Source organism: Mirounga angustirostris, unplaced genomic scaffold (genome assembly GCF_029215605.1).
Source record: "Mirounga angustirostris isolate CCGP_5_RB_7025 unplaced genomic scaffold, mMirAng1.0.hap1 SCAF_7, whole genome shotgun sequence".
Classification (NCBI taxonomy): Eukaryota; Metazoa; Chordata; class Mammalia; order Carnivora; family Phocidae; genus Mirounga; species Mirounga angustirostris.
The window spans coordinates 116,224,371-116,248,367 of NW_026991715.1; the positions used below are offsets into that span (position 1 = coordinate 116,224,371).

General features: G+C 38.5%; 2 protein-coding genes across 2 annotated transcripts in view; both read right to left on the reverse strand.

The window, feature by feature from the left end:
• The window catches only part of ITGA1 (integrin subunit alpha 1), a 175,111-nt gene that overhangs the window by 140,144 nt on the left and 10,970 nt on the right, over positions 1–23,997 (reverse strand). The window lies entirely within an intron of this gene.
• PELO (pelota mRNA surveillance and ribosome rescue factor) lies at positions 9,933–23,611 on the reverse strand. The gene is made up of 2 exons (XM_045903558.3): positions 22,586–23,611; positions 9,933–22,293 (listed from the first exon to the last, which is right to left on the reverse strand). The coding sequence occupies exons 1-2, from the start codon at positions 23,309–23,311 to the stop codon at positions 21,862–21,864; spliced, it is 1,158 nt and encodes a 385-aa protein (XP_045759514.1). The 5' UTR covers positions 23,312–23,611; the 3' UTR covers positions 9,933–21,861.

A 23,997-nucleotide genomic window follows, 5' to 3' on the forward strand; every position in this document is an offset into this window, starting at 1 on the left:
GGCCTTCAGGTGCTGGTACTTGGTGGCATTAACATTCAGGTGCTGGTGCAATGCATTTTCACAATAGCCAAACTATGGAAAGAGCCAAGATGTCCATCAACAGATGAATGGATAAAGAAGATGTGGTTTATACATACAATGGAATATTATGCAGCCATCAAAAAACCTGAAATCTTGCCATTTGCAATGACGTGGATGGAACTAGAGGGTATTACGCTAAGTGAAATAAGTCAATTAGAGAAAGACAATTATCATATGATCTCACTGATACGAGGGATTCTTAATCTCAGGAAACAAGCTGAGGGTTGCTGGAGTGGTGAGGGGTGGGAGGGATGGGGTGACTGGGTGATGGACATTGGGAAGGGTATGTGCTACGGTGAGCGCTGTGAATTGTGTAAGACTGATGAATCACAGACCTGTACCTCTGAAACAAATAATACATTATATGTTAAAAAAAAAAAAAGAAGAAGATAGTAGGAAGGGAAAAATGAAGGGGGGAAATCGGAGGGGGAGACGAACCATGAGAGACGATGGACTCTGAAAAACAAACTGAGGGTTCTAGAGGGGAGGGGGGTAGGGGGATGGGTTAGCCCAGTGATGGGTATTAAGGAGGACACGTATTGAATGGAGCACTGGGTGTTATACGCAAACAATGAATCATGGAACACTGCATCAAAAACTAATGATGTAATGTATGGTGACTAACATAACATAATAATAAAAAAAAAAAACATTCAGGTGCTGGTACTTGGTGGGGAAACTGCATTATAGTGACATGTGTTATAGTGACACCATTGCCCTATTTGCCAACTACGTATGAGCTAATTTGATTATAGCAACACGTACATACCTGAACAGAATAACTTTATTCTTCTTTTAAGAGTTTCAATAAGGCCATTTTCACTCAGAATGGGAGTAGGGGAAGAGCAACCTAAACACAGAGGTTTTTGAATATAGGCTCCTGGACCCCACAACAGACTTTCCAGTTTAGTCCATTGGACGTACTTTGAAGAACACTGATCCAAACTAAAATCCCTAAGCAGTCTAGAAATGCAAAGTAAAGGCAGTCACTTGTAGTCTTCATGCTACTGAATGCTACCGAAGTTTACTGAACACGAGTCTTCAAATTCACCAGTGTATACCAGTGTATATAGAGTTTATCATCCAACACTTATTCAGTACACATTGAGATATAATTATTTTCCTGTCGTGACTGTAATTGGAGAAACAAGACACACACACACTTAGTAAGTAGGCTATCAATACAAAGGGTGTATTTCATGATATAGATATTAAGGATTATATAGTTAGATAAGAGTTTCATCTGTCCATTAAGTTAAAGGGCAGACAATTTTAAACACAGCCACCTTAAACAAGGGAAACAAGAAGAATGCAGCGAGTATTCTATCAACATATGTTCTTGTCACAACCAAGCGAATGAAAACTGAGATAATACTATAGGTTTCTTTTTTTTTTTTTAGATTTTATTTATTTATTTGAGAGAGAGAGAGAATGAGAGAGAGCAAGCACATGAGGGGAGAGGGTCAGAGGGAGAAGCAGACTCCCTGCCGAGCAGGGAGCCCGACGCGGGACTCGATCCCGGGACTCCAGGATCATGACCTGAGCCGAAGGCAGAAGGCAGTCGCTTAACCAACTGAGCCACCCAGGCGCCCGATACTATAGGTTTCTTATTAGTTCTTATCTGATTGATTTTTGGACTCAGCTTAAAACCCAATGCTTTGAATGTTTTTCTCTGGCAGGGCTCACCAATTATCACCAGACATCCATGTGCTCCTCCATATTTGCCAGCCTTCCTTGCACTTAAGTGGGAGCCATGTGGGCCATTTCTGGTCAACGAATGCTGAGCAGAAGTGATAATGTGTCCCCTCCAGCCAAGGCAGTGCTGTTTCCTACCTACACCTCTCTCTTCCCTTCTGCTGTGATCTTAGAGGTATGTGTTCCTGATGGCAGAGTACAAGATGGAGTAGGACCATCCAAACCACACTGGACTGAGATATATGGAAGAAATAAAGTCAGTGGTAAGCCAATGATATTTGGGGTCTTTTGACGATTAATTGTGTTTACCCTGTTATTACTCTTGCATGAAGCTTCTGATTTCCAGATATTCTCAAAATACAATAGAATTAGAATTTATAAAATTAGAATCTCTAAATGGTGAGAGATTAGATGCCCTTCTAATGTACATGTAAATGCTGGATGCTTTGTTAAGGCACTGAGGATTGAGTTGGGTTCTTATATTATTATGGCAAAAAGAGATGCAGTGGCCTTCTCTAATTCTCAAAATTCCCTAATGCTCTAGGCATTTCATTACTTTCAATTTCTTCCTGGAGGAAGGAATCACACAAAAACATTCTTAAAAGACATTGTTTAAGGTGATTGTGGGAAACAGTTATAAAACACCAAGGTCTAAACCAAACAGGTTTAATCCCTGCAGGAAATTCCTTAGAACACAATGGCTCAGATGCAGTCAGGTAAGCCACCCTTGAATACACTTCCCAGGAAATTCACAAAATATTCTTGTGCAGCAGAAGGAAATCCTGTCCTAGACATTCACGTAATAATGGATTTGAGTCCAATATTGAAACTTGCCTAACATAGAAAAACAATAAAGCCTATTATGCATATACACATGGCTCCAGGTTAGAACTTCAAAAAGTACTAGTGAAATGCACGATGATTACAATGTGATTTACCTACTAGCATCTCAATTGAATATACTTGGAAAACCACACTATTTTTTTTAAACTTAGCAAGTTATGATGCTAAAGGAATAAGTGCATATACTAAGGTTATTTTTATACAATTGCTGATTAATAACTTATGGATATATATTCATAAATTTTTCCCATCAAGTTATCTTAATTATGCCTAATTAGAAAATATACTCTATATCATGCTCCAGGCTAGGGGTCAGCAAACTGTCCTATGAGCCAAATGCCACATGTCATATTTGTAAATAAAGTTTTATTGGAATACAGTCATGCCCTTTAGTTTACTATTATTTACGGCTGCTTTTGTACTACAATGGCAGAGTTAAGTAATCACTAAAGAGACCGTGTTTCCTGCAAAGCTGAAAAAATTTACTATCTTGATCCCTTACAGAAAAAAGGCCGCTGACCTCTGCTACAAATAAAGCTGAAACATTTTATAATACATATATTATAATTTGCATATGCAAAAATACATATTTACAAATATTTTAGATATTCATGTTTGTACAATTTAATCTCCTATAGTTATACAAATCAAAGGCAAGAAACAGGATAAAATTCTGGCAGATGAAATAAATGTTTTTCTGTCTTTGCATTACTATTAATCTTTGGTGCATTAAAGCACAATTGCATATTTCTGCAGATTTCTATTATTAACCTAGAATGATATCTGCTTTCTCAAACCAGAAACTTAAGAAAAGTTTAGTTTCTTTGAGAGGAAGATAACCTCTATTTGGTCAGGACATAAAAACTTTAACACTCATTTTGTATTTAATTAAAGAAGAAGCTCTAACAAAGCTTGTGACTCAATCCCTTTATAATAGGCCACAGATTTAACATTTATCGAACACTATATGTGTTCTTCTATGTGAGCTGAGTGCTCACATAAAGTTTCCATAATTTAATTGTCCCCACATTTCCAGGTGGTATTATCCTCACTTTATAGGTGAGGCTCACAATAGCTTAGTGATGCCCAAGAGCACAAAATCACTTAGTTGCGGAATCCAGGTTTGGACCTAGTTCTCCTGAAACCAAGCCCACAGCAATTTTAACCTCCCCACCCCCATTCAGCAATTCTGGTGTATTAAACTCTGATTGACTTTTACAAAAAGTAAGAAAGCCAAATAAGGGAAAACAAGTTTTGCAAAGATTAGTATCTTATTAGGTTTGAATCAGACGAAATGTTTAATGGAAAAAATTCCACAGACATGATTTGTTAGTGGGTAGTATTTAAAGCTTTAGAATGTGTTAGCTTTGAGAGAGATTATAAACTGTTCTAAACTGATTCCAAACCGACACAAGTTTATCACCCAAGCACTTATTTTTTTTTAAAGATTTTATTTATTTAGAGAGAGAAAGAGCTCGTGAGCTGGGTGTAGGGGCAGAGGGAGAGGGAGGAAGAGAAACTCAAGCAGACTGCATTGAGCACGGAGCCCCACGCAGGGGCATGACCCTGAGATCACGACCTGAGCCAAAATCAAGAGTTGGACATTTAACCCACTGAGCCACCCAGGCGCCCCTCACCTCAAGTACTTCTAATTTCTTTTTGCTTTTAGGGTGCCAATTCCGTCTAGAGAAAGGAATCTAGCTGTTAGGTGACATTACTTGAAAACATTACTTTGCTGTGCAAAAGCATGAAATCATGGAACACTACATCAAAAACTAATGATGTAATGTATGGTGATTAACATAACATAATAGAATAAAATAAAATAAAAAAAAAGAAAACATTACTTTGAAGAAAACCCCCATCTGCTGTAGCCAGTGATAATACAGATATTTACTACTATTATTTTTTCCTGTGATTCAGAATAAATGTGAGAAGACCTGTGAGCAAGTAAACATTTTTCAGAAATATGGAGTATTAGAAAAGAGCTTTGCTATCTCTCCAGGAGTGTTACACCTTTAAGACTAGTTGGTGATATATACACAAGGCAATAGGTTCTGAGACCTGCTCCTCCACTCTGAGCATGGCCACATGGTCCTTTCTTGCTCCATAACCAGGACCCTGGTCCCTAAGAGAAGAATGGCAGGGTGGCTGATGATGATGAACTCTCTTCAGCTCTTAATTGCTTACCTAATTCATGGAACAGTTCATTCAATAGCTCCCCCTCTCCTGCCCCCATTCTCTATCTCTCCCTATGAACGACAGTTTTTTTTTTTTTTTTTTAAGATTTTATTTATTTATTTGACAGAGAGAGACATAGCAAGAGGGGGAACACAAGCAGAGGGACCAGTAGAGGGAGAAGCACGCTTCCCGCTGGGCAGGGAGCCCAACTCGGGGCTCCATCCCAGGACCCTAGGATCATGACCTGAGCCAAAGGCAGACACTTAACGACTGAGCCACCCAGCTGCCCCTAAATGACAGTTTCTAATCTGTTTATGTGGGGTGGGAGGCAACATGAAAACTTTATGCCATGGTTCAAGAAAAATTCTTTTAGATTAATAGAAACAAACACTAACTTCATGGTTTAAGCTCCCACCTAAGAGTGGCTGATATGTTTAACTGTCTGTAAGACGTCACTAATTTTCATTTTTCCTATAAAGAAATTGTCTCTGCTTGAAAACAAGCATATCTATTCTTGTTTCTCTGGCAGATTGATTTCTTTTTGGAACTGAAATTGTGCTCAGTGTTCATGGATATTTATTGAATCCCAAGGAGATAAATTTTAGATATACCATATAAAACAGGTAAAATATCTTAAACATTTGCTCTGGACCAAGCATTATAAAAAGTGTCAATAATCTCACTTAATTTCCAAAAAACCCTATTAGGTTGGCACTTAGTTTGCAGGTGTGGAAACTGAAGTCAGTCACTGAAGTAGTCAGTATTAGAGATATTAAACTTTGGAGCTTTTATCCTTAACCACTGCCTAATACTGTCTCCCTATTATATGTTGTTCCTGCTTTTACAAAGTTTTTGTGAGTTAGTATCTGTTTAGTGATAAATTTTAAGTTAATCCTCCTTAATTTGTCAAGAGTATAAGCCTATTTGTAATTAGTAGTTTTATTTTGTAGGAGAACCGCACATTATCAGATTGCATCATTAACATTACTACTGTAAAGATGCCTTGCATTGAGGTATCTCCTTGGAGTAACGGTCTCAGGTGACTGAATTGAGAAAAGTGATGATCTTGTTATTTTAGAATATAAGAATCATCTGGAAAAGATGACTGCTAAGTAGACATTTATTTACATTCAAAGCTATTGTTGAAAGCCTTCGATCAGTGTTTTCCAAACACAGAAGAGATCAGTCCTTCTCCATTCTTCCAACAAAGGCTCTAAAATTAGAGCCAAAACCAGTCCTGGATAGGAATACACTCACCAGTGCTTCTCCCAACACCCACCCAAACAAAGAACTCTCCTACCCAAGCCAATCATGGTCAGCAGTGCTAAAGAGAGTATAGAGTTGGACACCCAGATAAGTTTGAATTTCGGACAAAGAATGAATAACTTTTTAGGTTAAGTATGTACCATTCACTGTTCTGCCTATCCCTGAAATCTGGAAACCTTAGAAAGTGGAAGATAAGCACTTGCTGCATGTTTTATATTTTTAATTTTGGCTCACCTCCAAATTTAGATTTAACTGTAGGTGAGTAAAAAACCTGATGGACCATGTTCTTTTAAATTTTTGTGGCCTAATCTCCTTAGCATTTGGTACCCAACATGAAATCTGGATGTATTTGATAACTCCTCTTCTTCCATGCTTGAATTTTGATAGCTGAGTTGAAAAATAATGTTTAGGCTAAGGACAGGTGTGTGTAGGGAGCGGGGAGGTAAAACATCACCTTTCTCTTTCCTGACTTTCATTTCCTTCCAGAACTGATATTAGCCAGGGAAAAACAAAGAGGTGTAAGTGGCCTGAGGCAACCTCAAGAAGACCTGAGAATATAGAAGCCAAGCATCCTCTGAATCTCTGGCACTTCTATCATGCCTCAGGATTAATACTGAATCTCTTGTTGAGAATTTCCCAGGCTGAAAATGTAGAGACATTGATTTTGAGTATTTAAATGATTCACCATTTTAAATCTATCAATAAGGCTGGTTTTTAAGTGTTCGTTGGTGAATCAGATATCCATTCAGGAGCTCAGGAGAAAACTGAGTCCAGATTTAAGGTAATTTTTTTTTTTTAAGAAAAAAAGATAGGTAAAGGGAAAGAAAATGTGTCAATTATACAACTAATTTATATGATTAGGTGATTTTTTTCCAAGCAGATATGAAGCCTGAAAAGGATGCTAAGATTTTCAAAAAAATTGGCATCTTTGCTCTGATGAGGAACTTAAGAGTTAAAAACTGTCTGACTAAACTGAGTGACATAGTGATGGGGCCTCAGGCCCTGAAGTCAGACTGACATGGGTTCCAGCATGGGCTCAGCACCAGCAAGTGGTTGAGCTAGGATTTGAACAATGCCAGTCTGGCTGCAGGGCCTGGATCCCTACCACCAGTATAGTGGCTGCCTTGGTAAAGGATTTAGTAAATGTTTGTTCTCTTATTTCCACTGTTCTGCAATGGTTAGTGGCTATTTTGTTGTTGTTTTGGCTCTCCACACAGTCTTCCTAGTTGGGGAATGGGGTAGAATTCCAGAGTACATAGGAGATGGGGATGGAAATAAACAATAGCCCTTTATCCTGCCTTCTGGTCCACAGATTGTGGACATGGGACCTCTGGACAACCCATCTGTTATTCCTGTCCACTAGAGATTGTTCTCAGAAGCTCTGGTTGAGTTTTAAGTCCAGTAACTGTCTGGGGTGGCAATTTTATCAGCTGCATTGTCATACACAGATAATTTCTGTAGCACAGGTTTGACAGTGGTTTCCTTTCTCCCTGAACCTCCTCATCATCCAAAATATTCCATTATTACTTACATTATCAAAGCTACTTTCTGTTGTTTGCAACTGACTTAGAAATAGTAAGAGAACTGTGATTTGTTTATAACTTCTGCATGGCTGGAATCCCCGGATAAAGAAAGCTGAGCAGCTGAGGAATGATATTCAAATAATTAATAGATACCATAGGAATTAAGGTGAAAATTAAGGAGGAAAAGATAACACATTGTTTAACCTAAGAATTAACATAAATTTAACTTGATTGGGAGTTTAATGATGGGTCATGCCTGATATAGAACCAGCCTCAGCATCATGGGTCTGTGTGAGTTTCTATGGTTCCTGCAGATTGAGCCAGGACTACTTAGTTGGGTGGTTAGTGTTCTCTCTGTGTGCACAGTGGTCACCTTGAGAAGTTACTATTCCTGGCATGAACTTCAAAAGTGTAATGTGCTCTTCTGTGTTCCTTTTCTTTATTGGCTTATAACAGTTACAAGAGTGAGTTTTTCACCTCCATTATTTATGCAATGAGGTAGGACATGAATATGTATCTGAATATGAAGAAATGAAAATGTTATAAATGCCAAGCATGGTCTGGCTAACCCATCTCTCACTGAAGGTAACTCTGGAGGGAGTGGGTCCACTTTTTCTGTTTTTAACATCTCTTTGGCAGATGGTAGAAATTTATGATAGGAAAGGACATGAAGTATTTCTTTTGCATCATACCTCCACAGTTGATCTGGTGCCTAGGTGGTACATAGGGTAAAAAAAGATACAAAAGGAAGGAGGAATTAAACTAAGTTAAATACATCTCTTAATAATTTTCAGGTATTTTGTTTAAATCATATCATTTATGCCTTGCAACTCTATAGGGCAAGTTTAATCATTTTTCCCATTTTGCAGGTTGAAGCTCATAAATCTAAATTTGAGGATCATAAAGATAACATGACTTGCCCAAGGTCATGGAGCTCATCTGTGGTAGAGTTAAGATTTTCTAGTTCAGGGTCAATGTTTTTATCACTGCTTCCTGCCATCTGAGTGAAAGAAGACATTTAGAAGGTGGCCTATACTCTGGCTCAGTTAAACAACTGATTCGATTTCATCTCAGGTCATGATCTCAGGGTCCTAGGATCGAGACCTGTGTTGGGCTCCCCACTCAGCAGGGACTCTGCTTGTCTCCCCCTCCCTCTACCCCTTCCACTGCTCACTCTCTCTCTCTCTCTCAGATAAATAAATAAATCTTAAAATTAAAAAAAAAAAAGGCAGCTCATACTTAAATACCATCTACCCAAGAGAGTCTAGCCAATTTGATATTATCTTCTTATCAACAATTTTAGCTTTTACTCTCTGTACAATATATGATTGTGCTGTCTTGGTTCTGTCTTACATAATTCTTGCAGCCCAAGATTTATATGCTCCATCCTTCAAGAAGTGGGAATGAGTTTCTCTACTTTTTTGTATCCTTCCCCACTGTACCTAGTAACATATGCACATGTAAAAGGCATCAATAAATATTCACAAATTGGTCAACATTAGTCCAAATTGTGAATTTATTATAGCAAGTCAATACACAAAGATACAGACAAATCCCATACTTAGGCACTAAAGCTAAAGAAATAAATTCCCCTCATCAATTTTTGAAGTTGTCTTTTCACTAGTGGAGATAATTAATCTACAATTCCACATTTTTTTTCTATGCTCCATCTCTTTTTCTTAGCTAGGCAGCTGACTGGCATTGTGGCCGCAGAACATATTAAAGCCAACCAGCTTACTTAGTGATGACCTGCCATGGTTTAACGGGGCTGCAGATAAGAAACACCTGGGGAACTTTTTTAAATGTACACATGCCTGGGCTCTTCTTCCAAGTATTCTGACTTAATTGTCTTGGGGTGGAACCCAGTCAGCAGTGTGATATTAAAACTCCCTCGTTGATTTTAATGTGCAGCCTGGTTTGAGAACCACTGGTCAAACTGAAAGAACATTCCAGAATAAATAAAGACCTGTGTTTTTCTCATGTCCAGTTCTTTGGGACAGCAATCAGTTGATAGGGAAGGAAAATAACAAGGAGGAAGGTGGCAGGACTATGCAACTTGGCATGCCATTGGGATGTCGCAAATGATTAAAAAATATCTGTAAACTTCAAAATTTTTGTGCACCTATTGAAAAAGTGTCTTAAACAACTGTTTCTCCCCGAATGTTCAAGTTTAAAGGCCCCAACAACTTTGAAAATATGGGAGTATTTGGCAAAGCATTCCAAATAAATGACCCTCAGCTCTGGAATTTGCTCCTAGGAGGCTGCTCTCTTTAGCAGTCAGCCAAACCCAAAATTTGGCAGCTTTTGGAATATGGTGAAAAATAGATTCTTTTTAAACCTGAGAATCACTGAAGATTTATTTTGCTGGAAAGATACAAATTTTAAAAATAACAAGCAGTTATTGCTACTGTACCCAGTAGAATCAGAGATCTGCAAGAGCAACTATGAAATCAAGGGCCACCCGTCTTTTCCTCATTCTATTGATGAAAAAACAGAGGCTCAAAAGAATGAAGTGATTTCCTCAAGTCACACAACCTAATGGTAGGGCCTGGGTACATCCTGATCTCCTGACTCACAGGCCAGTTTTCATGTTTGCCCTGCCACAGCCACAGAGTCCTCTGAAAATGGCCAAATGATTTCTTCTGCTGTGATTCATTTTGGTTGTTCACAAATGCAATGTTTTTGCAAATGCTTATATATGATCTTTGGTAACTGTGGCAAATAGCATTCAAATTACATTGTAATTTTTGGTATGTAACATCCTTTCCACAGTCTCAAGTACTATACTCTTGATTCTGACAATTAGTTTCTAATTCATCCAGAAGAATATATGTGAACACATGCATCAAACGCAAATCTAAGAGTAAATCCATAACAAACCATTATCAAAAGGTCTTGTCTTTCTCTGTATTTCCTGTCTATTCACCCCATTTCCCACTATATTTTACTGTGACTTAGGGCAAGTAGAGGAGTCAGATAAGGTGAAGATGATTTCCAGAAAGATAAGAAAAATTCTAACACTTATTAAGCTCTCTTAAGTTCTAGGCAAGGAGTTAGGCCCAGAGTGAGAAATTTAGTATCTGAGTTTTAGTGATAACAGATTAATTTTTTAAAAAAATATATGACTACATTTAATGAGGCAGATAATTTTACTTCAGCTCTTCCTACTTCCCCACCATTCCACATGTATTCCATGTCTTTTCACTCAGTTAAGAACACCAAGAGACACAAAGGGTCAGAGAGCTGTTCCCAGAGTCATTCCTCCTTTTATATTGTTCTTTTCTCTCTTCTGCAGAAAATTTCCTTTCCTTCCACCATACCCCATCCATGTTGGCCAGTTAGTGAAACATACTACTTAAGAGAGAAGTCATTCCTTTTTATTAAGGGTGTTTCCCTAAATTTTACACTGAGGATAAAATGCTGAATAAAGAAAGAGGAAAGACTCTAGCAGGTCCTTCTACTGTCCAGCCTCTGGGCCTTCCCCCCGTGGCCCCCTCCCCAGACCTAAGCAAGTACCCTGTCACTTCTTTCTTGACAGCTGGCCAGCGGTCTGCTTTCCTTGCCCTGAGGTAGCTGCCATCAGCCCCTCTCTTTTGGACTTCCTCTCTTCCAAGAATGGCTATGGAGTAGGACATAATGTCCCATGCTCTCCCTCTCACCATCTCCTTCTTTGCTGTCCTTTCTGGATTAACTGTTTTGCTGTTAGTCATGACAGAGGAACAGGAGAAAACAAAAACGTGGAAAATATAAAGGTTCCAGAATCTCCGGTCATTTCAGTCATGGTCCCTGATCCGTACTTCTCATTCCACTTGTACTTTTCCACTCAGTTTTGAGGGTAGGAGGTGATGTAATCTCCTTTCTCCATGATGTTTCTTCTTCTTAGGTTTGTTGACTCTTTACTGTAAATATTTAACATCTAGAGAGCTTAGGGATTACAGTGACCCTACATAGAAGAAAAAGGTACCAAATAAACTTGAGGGGCTTTAAAAGGTAAATGTCCTCAGTTCTCTTTGCCTTATCTCTCTGGAAAACAATGGAAGATCAATGTGGGCTTCTGGAATTGATCAGTTTAGCTCTGATAGCACCTCTTCAGTGAAGCCAGTCTGAATTAAGAGCACCATCTGAGCTCCTACATTCTACTACATTTCTTTTTTTTAATTATTATTTTATTAACATAGAATGTATTATTTGTTTCATGGGTACAGGTCTGTGATTCATCAGTCTTACCGAATATACAGTGCTCACCAAAACACATACCCTCCCCAGTGTCCATCACCCAGTTACCCCATCTCTCCCACCCCGCTCCACTCCAGCAATCCTCAGTTTGTTTCCTGAGATTAAGAGTCTCTTATGGTTTGTCTCCCTCCCTGGTTTCTTCTTGTTTCATTTTTTCCTCTCTTCCCCTATAATCCTCTGCCTTGTTTCTCAAATTCCACATATCAGTGAGATCATATGATAATTGCCTTTCTCTGAATGACTTATTTTGCTGAGCATAACACCTTCTAGTTCTATCCATGTCATTGCAAATGGTAAGATTTAATTTTTGATGGCTGCATAATATTCCAGTGTGTGTGTGTGTGTGTGTGTGTGTGTACATATATATATATATATATATATATATATATATATACACCACATCTTCTTTATCCATTTGTCCGTTGATGGACATCTGGTCTCTTTCTATAGTTTGGCTATTGTGGACATTGCTGCTATAAACACTGGTTTGCTGGTGTCCCTTCAGATTACTACATTTATATTTTTGGGGTAAATACCCAGTAGTGCAACTGCTGGGTCATAGGGTAGCTCTATTTTCAACTTTTTGAGGAACCTCCATACTGTTTTCCAGAGTGGCCGCACCAGCTTGCACTCCCACCAACAGTGTAGGAGGGTTCCCCTTTCTCCACATCCTCGCCAACATCTGTCATTTCCTGACTTGTTAATTTTAGCCATTCTGACTAGTGTGAGGTGGTACCTCATTGTGGTTTTGATTTGTTATTTCCCTGATGCCAAGTGATGTTGAGCACTTTTTCATGTGTCTGTTGGCCATTTGGACGTCTTCTTTGCAGCAATGTCTGTTCATGTCTTCTGCCCATTTCTTAATTGGATTATTTGTTCCTTGGGTGTTGAATTTGATAAGTTCTTTGTAGATTTTGGATACTAGCCCTTTATCTGATATGTCATTTGCAAAAATCTTCTCTGATTCTGTCAGTTGTCTTTTGGTTTTGTTGACTGTTTCCTTTGCTGTGCAAAAACTTTTTATCTTGATGAAGTCCCAATAGTTCATTTTTGCCCTTGCTTCCCTTGCCTTTGGTGATGTGTCTTCTACAACATTTCTTATTCCTGTACCAATTGCAGTGCCATGATAGCTTGTTTACTGTCTGTTTCCCATCCTAGACTGGCTTTCCCTGTAAGGAAGGGACTGCAATCTTTTCTACTCACCTTATATTGCTGGGGGCTGGCAAAGTGCCTGGCACATAGTAGGCACTTAGTAAATGGTTGTCAGAAGAATGAAATGCTTCTCAGAAAAAGAAAGGTAGGAGGCAGGATCTTTCTCTAGCAGAAGATAAATACTCCTCCAAGGAATGAACAACTGAAATTCAAAGCTAAGTTTGGGTCTCAGTGATGCTGCCGAAAGAGAAACTGCTTTGCCACAAGATAAATTATTTGGTAAATGAGGGTTTAAAGCATTCTAAGATCCTAATTTCCTTGTTTCTCAAACCTAACCATCTCCCAATATGCATTGGTGACAAGAAAACGGGTAAGAAATTCGAACAGGATGGATCAAACAGGAATGTGAACCCTATGAAAAACTGCTATTCATGTGACTTTGAACAAGTTACCAACTCTCTCTGGGCCTCAAGTTTACATCTATATCATGAAGTGAGCAGGCCAGATGACATATACGGTTCCTTACAGCATGAACCTTTCATGATTCTAAACGATTCACAGGCATGCACGGCAATGTATTTTCAATCTCCCTCTCCTCCACCTCAAACCCCTCCCCCTAGAAAAAAGTGACTCCTATCATTGTCAACAGTACACTTGCAGAGGAAGAAAAAACTACAAATTATGGTTCCAGGATCAATGAGGTGAAATAAAAGATTAAAATATGCTTTATATTCACAGAGCAATTTTTCATAACAGTGTCAAACAAAAAGTTCTTGTCAATGTTTACACTAGGACTTGATGAAAAATTCCAGACATAAAACTTCTGGAACATAGACTTGAACTCACAGGACCTCCCATCTCTGTCTGATAAATTTACAACTAAAATCTATTGGAGTTTTTTCCTTAATGAGAATTTATCTTTCAACAATTATTTCTGTTTTATTATTGAGATCTTATGGTTTAGTAAAACTCTGGCTATCTGGAACTGTCATTCTAGGTATGACAGATAGCTAAAGATTTCTTTAAGTACCACTAACTTTTAATAATTTTGGAAGAAAATACTTTTGAAAGACATTATATTTCCTTGATTTTTTAACAGAATACACTGAATGTAATTCAATCTTTTCCTCAATATGAACATCAGTTACTATAATACAGTAATGTCCTCAGACCCCAGTGAAATAGTCTCAGCCCTAGACTTTCTTCTTTTGAACCTCTGTCAGCTTGGCCACTTGTGATCATCTCTCCCAATATTTAATTTGCTGATGAAAGGTAGGGAAAAAACTCTTAATTCATTTTTGCATACCCAAGGGCAGCATAGTTCCTGCTACTTCAGACACTTTAGTAAATATGTGTTTGGTGAAATAATGCATGAATTAACATAGTAGGTTTAAATTTTTTTTTTTTAAAACAAGCTTGCTAAAACTGGGTGTGAAATAATAATAGAGGCTAACTAAAGGCTTGAGGGGATTGGTCTAATACATAGTCTTGCAACAGTTTCCATACACTTTCTAATTCTCATATGCTAGATAGAATGCCATAGGTTTGAGCTCCTGAGACTCAAAGAGAGATGAAAAATAATAGTGGTAGGTAAATAAAAAACTTATAAAATGATTGCTTAAACTTTGGCTGATTATATAAAATTTAGTGTTATTGAATAATTCTTCTATTTCTAGGCACATGTGATCTACTCCAAACAGAAAACTAAGGAATGAACTGGCATTCCTACATTTTTTAGATTATAGCTTGAGTAGGCACATCCTCACACCCACTAGCTATGTGATTTGGGGCAAATGATTTAACCTCTTCTAATTTGTTTTCTTATCTGAAGATAGTAATGACAAAATCTTCCTCGCAGGACTCTTCAAAGAATTAAAAAATTCAGTCTAAAGTACTTTACCACAGACCTGGCCCTCAATAAGTATGTAGTTACCTATACTGTGATATGTTGTCCATTCCCGGATTTGGGACAGTGGAGCCAACCCTGTGAATGGCGAGGCACTGCTGTCTGTAAAGACATTTTTCTCTTGTGCTTACAGCTTGCCAGATAGTTCTGAACCAAATGTGGCACCCTACACTGAAATAAGCTCTAAGTCCTTTAACTCTCTTTCAATATGGAAAACAGGCACATTTCCATTATACTAGTATTCTAAATAATGGGATTTTAAGGTGGGGAATGTTAAGGGCTGAGAAAGGAACTTAAAAGAAGGCAGTACTCCAAGTCCCCACAATTTATCATAAATGTCACAAACTTTAGTGACTGGCACCTGGAAGTAAGACCTTTCCCATATTGATGCTGCTATTACAGAATTAAAATATTCACTGTCAAGAGCAAAAATGATAGCCTCAATTTTGTTTGCAGCTAAAGTATTACACACAAGAGTGGATTTTCCTTGAGTAAATGCATTAGTTTCACCTCAATTTAAATGAACAAATTCACAATATCCCAGTTTCTTTCCCAGAGTTATCACAATAGAATATACTGACATGTTTCTTAAAATATAGAAATTAAATACTGCAATGTAAATGGGTTATCTTACAAATTACTACACTCAGAAATCTATAAAGAACACTCTAAAATAGGGATGAGAATACAGATGGTGATACTAAATCAAACACTCCCTAGAAAGGAAGAATTCTTGCTATATAAAGAAAAAGGACAAATGAGATTTTATCATCTCTACTTCAGCTTAACAAGTATCTTTTGTCAATGCTTTTTATAGTTTTCCTAATCTAACTAGCTCCTTATTGAATTTGGCCAATTTATTTTTCATTTTTAGTGAAATTTACCTGTTACTTGATGACTACATTAAGTAACTACTCCGATTGTTCTTGCTAAACTCCAAGACCATTATTATGGACCTTACTGCCCAATATCTTAACCAACTGCATTGTTGACTTTTGAATCTTTTCTAAATAAGGCATCATTAATACACACAAGTATTATATTCCCATCTCAAACTCCCTTAGAAATCATTAGGACTTTTCAGTAACATTTCTGCGCTAAACTTCTACTAAACTGCCAGTTGATCAGCAGTGCACATAATGCATTAAGAAAATCTTGACTAGCGCTTGTCTAAAATACTACATCTCCTAGAATACATAAACTGAACCTCTGCATAAACCTTAAAGATGCTGACACATCAGTATGAAGACAACTATTTAGAGGTTTTGAAAACTTTATCTGAAGTTGTGCTTCTTTTTAAGTCCTCACTAAAATTGCTACTTGGAAACTCATTTACCGAAAAATGTGTATAAACAAAATTATGGGCTGACCAAAATCAATTTTTAAAATAAATATAAATAAAACATTGCAAAATCCATGCCACAGTTGTGACACTTGTGGTTCTGCAGGGAGTAGAAGTGTGCTGAGGGAAATCAAAGATGCCACGGACAGGGAGCCCAAGGGTTAAGGGTCCAATTGCAGTAATACTGCTATAAACCTGGCCTGAATGAGACAGAACTTGCTAATAATTCCTGTGTTATGGAAATCCTGAAAAAGTCTCTTAATAAGTTCAATTATCACCCCTACTATATCCTTTTTTTAATTGGAACTTTCATATACTAAATTTGCAAATATATATGCATATTAAGACTCACTTAAAACCCATATACAAAAGTAATTTGGCTTTTGCCCTCAAATTTAGAAATTTTTTATCTTAGGAACTTTTAAAACTCAACTTTTATGTAATCAACACTTTGGCACTTTGGCTCTTCTACTTGTATATCTCTAGAACATTAAAGAGCTCTGTAGGGGAAAAAATAATTATCTGACCATATTAATTATTGAAACATAGAAATATCTCTACTTTAAAGGACTTTGGTAATGGAGTCAAGGAACATTTAAAGAGATTATCTATTTCCCTATGCTTCTGTGCCTGGCCTTTTTCCCTAGCTTTACTAATTCTTGCTAGGCCATTTTTTTTTTTTTTTCCTTTCTTTCTCTCTCTGATTTCAGGTTTACTTATATGCTGACAATTCTTTTATCATTAACCTCAGCCAACTGCTTTTTCTTGAACTTCAGGCCTGTGTGCTCAATTAACTAAGGGACCTTCTTAACTAAGGGACTGAATGAATTCACTCATTCATTCATTACCCCCCCCACCCCCCAATATTTTGAGCATCTACTGTGTGCCAGTGTTCTTAGCATTAAGGATATAGCAATGAACCTAACATACAATAGTCTGCCCTCATGGAGTTTACATTCTAGACAGATGATAAGCAAAACAACTAAATGAAATAAGCATTATAGAGAAAACTAAGACAAAGAAGGGCTTGGAAAGAAATCTTGGAGAAGTTATCTTACTGGCTTAGAACTTACTGAGGTGAACTTTTAGCAAAAACCTTAAGAGTGTAAGTGAGCATATAGAAATCTGGTGGAAGAGCATTTCAGATGTCCTACAGGCATCCTCAGTTTTTTTGAGAGAGAGTGTTGGGAGGGGGGCAGGGAAGAGCAGAGGGGGGAGAAAGAATCTTAAGCAGGCTCCATGCCTAGTATGGAGCTGGACTTGGAGTTCAATCTCACAACCTGAGATCATGACTGAGCCAAAATCAAGAGTCGGATGCTTAACTGACTGAGCCACCCAGATGCCCTTAAAGATTCAAAACTGAACTTACTGTTTTTCCTTGCAAGCCAGCTTCTCTTCCTATATTTCCTGGATTTATTTTGTTTTGCTTTTTGAATTGTGCCATCATCTCTCCCACATTAAAAAAAAAAATCTGAGACTTACCCCTATGGTCTACTCTTTAACTGAACAACAATCTGCAGCCTATGTCCTTTTGATCCTATCTCTTCATATTGCCTATTGACTTCTTTTTATTCTTGTTGCAAGGATTATTGTTATTACCCTTGTTCAAGCCAACATTGCTTTTCCCCAGGGTTTTTCTAATATGCATTCTCTTAACCAGTCTTCTTGCCTCCTCCAATTCATCCTTGATACTGCTGAACAGTTATATTTGTGAAATGCAAACATGCCATTCTCCTGCTTAAACTTTTCAGTAGTTTCTCATTACTGTCAAACCACTCTTTATTGTGGCATGGAGGGTCTAATGTGATTAGCATACTTACCCTGCCCCTCTCCTTTTCCCAATAACCTCTCTGGGGTTCTTCTCACCATTTTAGGTAAATTTACTGGCTCCAGCTCTATCAAGTTCCTCCTAAAAGTGACCCCTTCCAACACTGTGCTCTCTTACACTTTCTACAAGTTGCTTTTTTAACAGTGATTTGTTTACATGTTTGTCTTTCCTAAACCCAGCTCAGTGCTTGGATCAAAGTAGGCACTAAAAACCAAATGGATAAAACTAAATGTACCACCTTTAATAATGGGTATAATATAAATACAGATGCCCCATTTCTAGGATCTGGACACAGGCAAAGGGTTTCTTTCTCCTCAAACACTCAGAATCACCTTAGAAACACCTATTCAACATGCAATTCAACATATTCTGATACTGAACACAAATATCCAATCTTATTTGCTTGGAAAACTATCTGATTTAAAAGCACAATACTCCTTTCCCCAGTAACAGCTTTTACTTTGGGGAACTCACATATACACCATTCATCTGTGTACTTTTATTTTTAGCAATGAAGGAAATTTCAGTTCCACAATACATGAATTGCAAAAAATATGAATCACTTCTGTTAAAGATATTTTGAGGTTAAGAGAACTGGTCACAGGGATTAAAAAAGGAAAATAAAGTTAATGACAGAAAATAGGTAGAGATAAAGGAAAATTAGTTTTACAAAGCTACTATAGTGGCATCTGGGTGGAAAAAGATCCACCTTGTATAGAAGAGTGAAATGAAATGAAATCCAGAATCAACAATCCAGACATAAAGCTAGCAAAATACTTAACATATAAATGGGGGACCTATTAGCAAAATAAACTTGATATATTTCATACCTAGAGTAAAATGAAACAATCTGTCAGCTTCTCATTTATTATACTGCAGGGGCGGGGGAGGGTAGCAAATCTTTGTTTACAAGTACCTCATGGTAAATGGACATTTACAGTACAACATTGCCTTGAGAGGTGTTTCCATTTGTAACCAAACTGTTCCTTATTAATGAATAGAAGTTAAATTAGACATTCATAGTAATGAATTAGACTACTGAATACGATTTCCAAAGACTTATGGTTCATTTTGATTTTTAGAGAATAGTAAAAAAATTTAATTTTTAAATTTTATATGCTATCACTATTTTGGTATTTCACCCTATACATATATGAAGATTAATACTCTTGACAATGGTACAGAATGTAACTTTAAATCTTTTAAAACTTTTAAACTTTAAACTTTAAAATCTTAAGCAGGCTCCATGCCCAGTGCAGGGCTCCATCTCAAAACCTGAGCTGAGCCACCCAGGCACCCCAAAATGTAACTTTTTAAAAATAGGAATTCTTGAAGATATTTTAAGTACTTTATAGACAAAAAAAAAAAATACGCTTTTATTTCGAGAAGTTTTATAGATAGTTAAGCTGAATACTGGCCAATTAACGCTCTTGAAATCAACCTTGAGACTCAAATGTTCTTCTCTATGGCTGGCAACCCCAGCCAGAGATTTTTACTGGTACAGGGAGAATAAACTATTGCCTATGTTTATCAGTTTTTATTATGCATAGTAATCAACTGGAGATGTTGTTAAAATACAGACTGAAACTCAGAAGGTCCAGGATTCTGGTTTCTAACAAGCTCTCAGGGTCTTGGTCCATAGTCTGCTGGTTATCCATGGACCACACTTCTGAACAGCAAGGCCTGAATCATTGGTTCTAAGTCTTGATACCTAATGGAATCACCTGGAGAGCTAAAAAAAACCATTTCTAGGGGTGAAAGGTTATTGAGTCTGGGATCCAGTCATGGTAACGAGTTTAAAAGCTCCCAAGTTCAGGCTAATAAGCAGCTAAATTTGAGAACCTTTGACCTAAAATGTATTGGTCAGATTTATGGGTAGGTTTCATTTCTCCTTGTTTCTAATACAGTAGGTAACAGAGCTAGGATTAACCAGTACTGCATAGATTATGAGAGTACTATATGCCCCAAGTCTCCAAATTCTTACTGATAATATGAGTCATTATCAATCAGGTTCTAACGTTAAGAATCTTAGCAGTTTCATTTCTATCCACCTACCAAATGATTTAATAACATGCTTTTCATAGTATTTTAAATATCTATGGACTTACAATAAAATGACAATCTAAATTATTTTTAGGAGGTAGATATGTAGAAATGTGATTTTAAAGTATATGCAAGTGTCTATGCCTTTTTTTTTTTTTTAAGATTTTATTTATTTATTTGACAGAAAGAGACACAGCAAGAGAGGGAAGGAACACAAGCTGGGTAGTGGGAGAGGGAGAAGCAGGCTTCCCGCCGAGCAGGGAGCCCGATGCAGGGCTCGATCCCAGGACCCTGGGACCATGACTCGAGCCGAAGGCAGATGCTTAACAACTGAGCCACCCAGGCGCCCAGGAAGTGTCTATTCCTAATTATAGATTAAAATAAACTCAGCTTAGTTAGAAGTTTATAAAAAAAATAATCCCCAGACCTGGCACTTGTCCCAGGAGAAAAGCCTAGACACAGAAAGGACAGCAAAAGTTTTCTTAGTATCTGTATTTGAAGTAGGTACCAATGTGTTACAAACTTAATTACCACTCTTTCTTCATAATGCCTTTCCTAATTATTTTGCTAAATTGAGGTTTGTAAAAGGTCAGGATGCAAGTCCATTCCAAGGATCCCTCCCGAACTCTTAAAATGCACATCCAAAATACTTAATGAAAATATTTTAAAATCTCAGGTATTAGCAGAGCAGAAACTCCCTCATTACAGTAGAGTACTGGAGTACAAGTCAACTACCACATACTACTAATGATGTGACTTAATCAAACTTTCTGAACAGGCCTTTCACCCCCTAAAATAGGATGTAGAGAGAGAGTCCAATAAGAATGTGCAAGCACAGGGCGCCTGGGTGGCTCAGTTGGTTAAGAATGTGCAAGCACAGACTAATGCCACATAGAAATATAAGATAGCACTACATATATCTAGGATAAGCCAAATAAATACATAATTAGTGTGGCAGTGCAAAGAAATGGAGCCCAGAGCAGGGACTACTTTTCAGCTTTAGCACTAATTAGCCACGTAACAGCAAATCACACACCTTAATTGCATTTAAAAAAAATAAAGATACCTCAAATAACTTATCTTGAGAATCCCTAGCAGATCAAAACTCTATGATCTAAAAATAACTGATGAAGTGTTCCTCCAAAGCAAGTATGATTAACTGTAAAACAAGGCGAAACAAAAACCCACCACGAGTTTACTTGTAACATGACTGATTTAACAAGTCTCTTAAGAAAAATAACATTTTAAATTTGTCTTCTAGAAAAGTCTACAAATTATTTGGCCATCACTTAAAATAGCAAATTAAAAAAAAAAAGTGTAGAGGAAATGGAGGAAAGGGATCATTAAATCCCGTATAAGAACACTATGCATAATTAAAATAAACAATGTAAACTGAGGATAATGAAATATTAAATAGCTTTTCCTAAGGAAAACTTATTTCAAAGTATGACACTGGGATTTTATGATCTATCCCAAAGAATATATAGGCATTCTTATATATACAAAGTATTTTTAAGTATTGCAAATAACTCATAATTTCTACATAAATTATTCTAATTAATAAAAATGGTAGTACATGGCGATTATTTCCTTTTAATTTATTGCTTAGTTTGAACACATGTCCTGCCAATCACAAAATACCTAGTGTGGCCAAATACATGAGAAATCCCTGTAAGAATCACAAGGTGCCTTGCAGCTTTCTGTCAGGATGCTAAGAAAATGTAACAATGGAGACACAGCTTTTATCAGTTATAAGGTCCAATCATTAATCTTCTTCAGAACTGGAATCATCCTCTTGGTCAGAGAGTTCAGGGACGGGGAAGCGGAGAATGGCAGCTACTCCAGTCAACTGACTGAGCTGTTCCCCTGATACATGAAGACTAGAGAATATCCTAACCGTGCCAGCATTCTCTTTCACACTGTCCACCAGCTTCACATACCGGCTTCGTGTAGCGACATCCTGGTGCCTGAAAAGCTCATCGCTGATAAGCAGTGTGTCAATTGCCATAGCCTCATTGGCCTTCTCCACCTGCTTGAGTCCATAGAACGCTCGGTCAGGTTCATGTTGTAACATTTTATAGAAGTCATCCAAGGCTTTTACTTCCCCCGCAGCTTTAGTGTCTGAAAGGCGGCTAGCTACAGAAGGGTCACAAAGGGCCTCTTTCAGGGAGTACTTGTGTCCAGAGGAGGCATGTACCTAGAATCATAATTATGAAAGTTAGACAAAAGAATCTCTTAGAGTACCCATTAATCAGCCTGCAGTGACCTAAAGCCAAAAGCACAAATATGGCTTTATATGTTTGAGGACTTAAGCGAAGTTTACTATGTAAACAGTCTATTTAACAACTCTCTTTTCATTTCATTATCTCACTTACAATCACAGTCCAGTGAACACTTTCTCCCCTCGTACTTTTCCCGGTTCCAAAATTTAAGAGTAGTTTATACAAATCCCTCTGCCCAATCTTAATTATCCTTGGAGAAGATTTTACCTGAAGGAACTTGGACCGGTTTTCCAGGAGCACTTTGTTGTCGGTCTTCACTGCTTGTTGAAACATGTAGTCGCAGAACTGCTCCCTCACAAATCCTGGGCTGGCCACCAGGACGCACTTCACAACATCAAAGTTTATGTGGCGCTGGATAGCCTGGACCACCTGTTCATAGAACCGCTCCAAAGCCCGATCATGTTGGGAACAGTTGCCTTTCCGTTTTCTAGGGATGTTCACCTCCACCTTGGCCCGAGTGAGGGTCATGCTGGGAGTGACTAAGCAGATATGGGCGAGGCCTTCCTGCATCACCACAGCCGCCACATCTGCACTCCAGGCTGGGTCACAGGCCTGCTCGATGCGCTCCAGGACCACACTGTCCCACTGTTTCTTGGCCAAAGTGAACTGGCGGTTGGGCTCCAGCTCAATGGTGTGGTAAGCCCCCATCTTGACATACTCATTCTCTTGGATGTTGGTCCCCTTAACCCGCAGCTGGCAGGCTTGAGAGTCAAAATCAATGGCCTCCACGCAGAGAGTGAGAGTAGTGCGGACCCGGTTGCTTCCTACGCTGCCCGTGGAGGACTCGGTCTGTACCTTGCGGATGGTGGAGGCACGCAAGCTGTCGCCCACCTGCACTAGATTGTAGGTGTGCCACATATCCTCAGGTTCTTCGGGGACTAGAGTCACCTGGCCCGCATTGTCTTTCTCAATGTCCTTTCTCACGAGCTTCATGACCTCGGCGGGGGTTCGCAGGCAGAACAAGAGGAAACGAAAAGATCCCCAGTGGGAAAGGGACAGGGAGGGGAAAGAGAGTCTAGGCCGGGAAGGGGGCGGGGTCCGGTTCCTACGGGCACTTGCCTGGCAGGAAGGAAATACTCTAGCTCCGACTCAAGCGGCCCAGGGGAACACTTACTCTAGCCCTTCTTTTCTTAGTCTCCCGGCACACCGCGCCAGACCCCGCGAGGTGCCCTGCAGCAAACACAATCTTCTCCGACGTACCAGCCGCCAGCACAGACCCAGCGGCTGATGCAATGAGGGCGCATGCTCAGCCCGCGTCCCGCCTCTCGGCTCACGTTTTACGTCCCCAAAGAGGAGGCGGGGTTGTAGTTTGGCGGGCGCAGGCGCGCTAAGCGCGAGGTGCGTCCGAAGGGTAAACCGAGAGGGAAGTGCTCGTTAATCTTTGGTGGCGAGTCATTTATTTTAATGCTGAACTTGGACTTCCTAAGTTTTCTCTTCCAAACCTGTTTGTGCAGAATCTGGGGAGTATGTGAGTGCAGTTATTTTTCCAGCTGCGTGACGTTGCCACCGTATACCTTCTCTACCCGGGGTAAATCCAATGTTAAAAAACTTAACCAAAAGTAAAAGGAATTCGCAAAAGTGAGACTTGGCCCCAAAATTCTAAATTCAGCTTGCCTTAT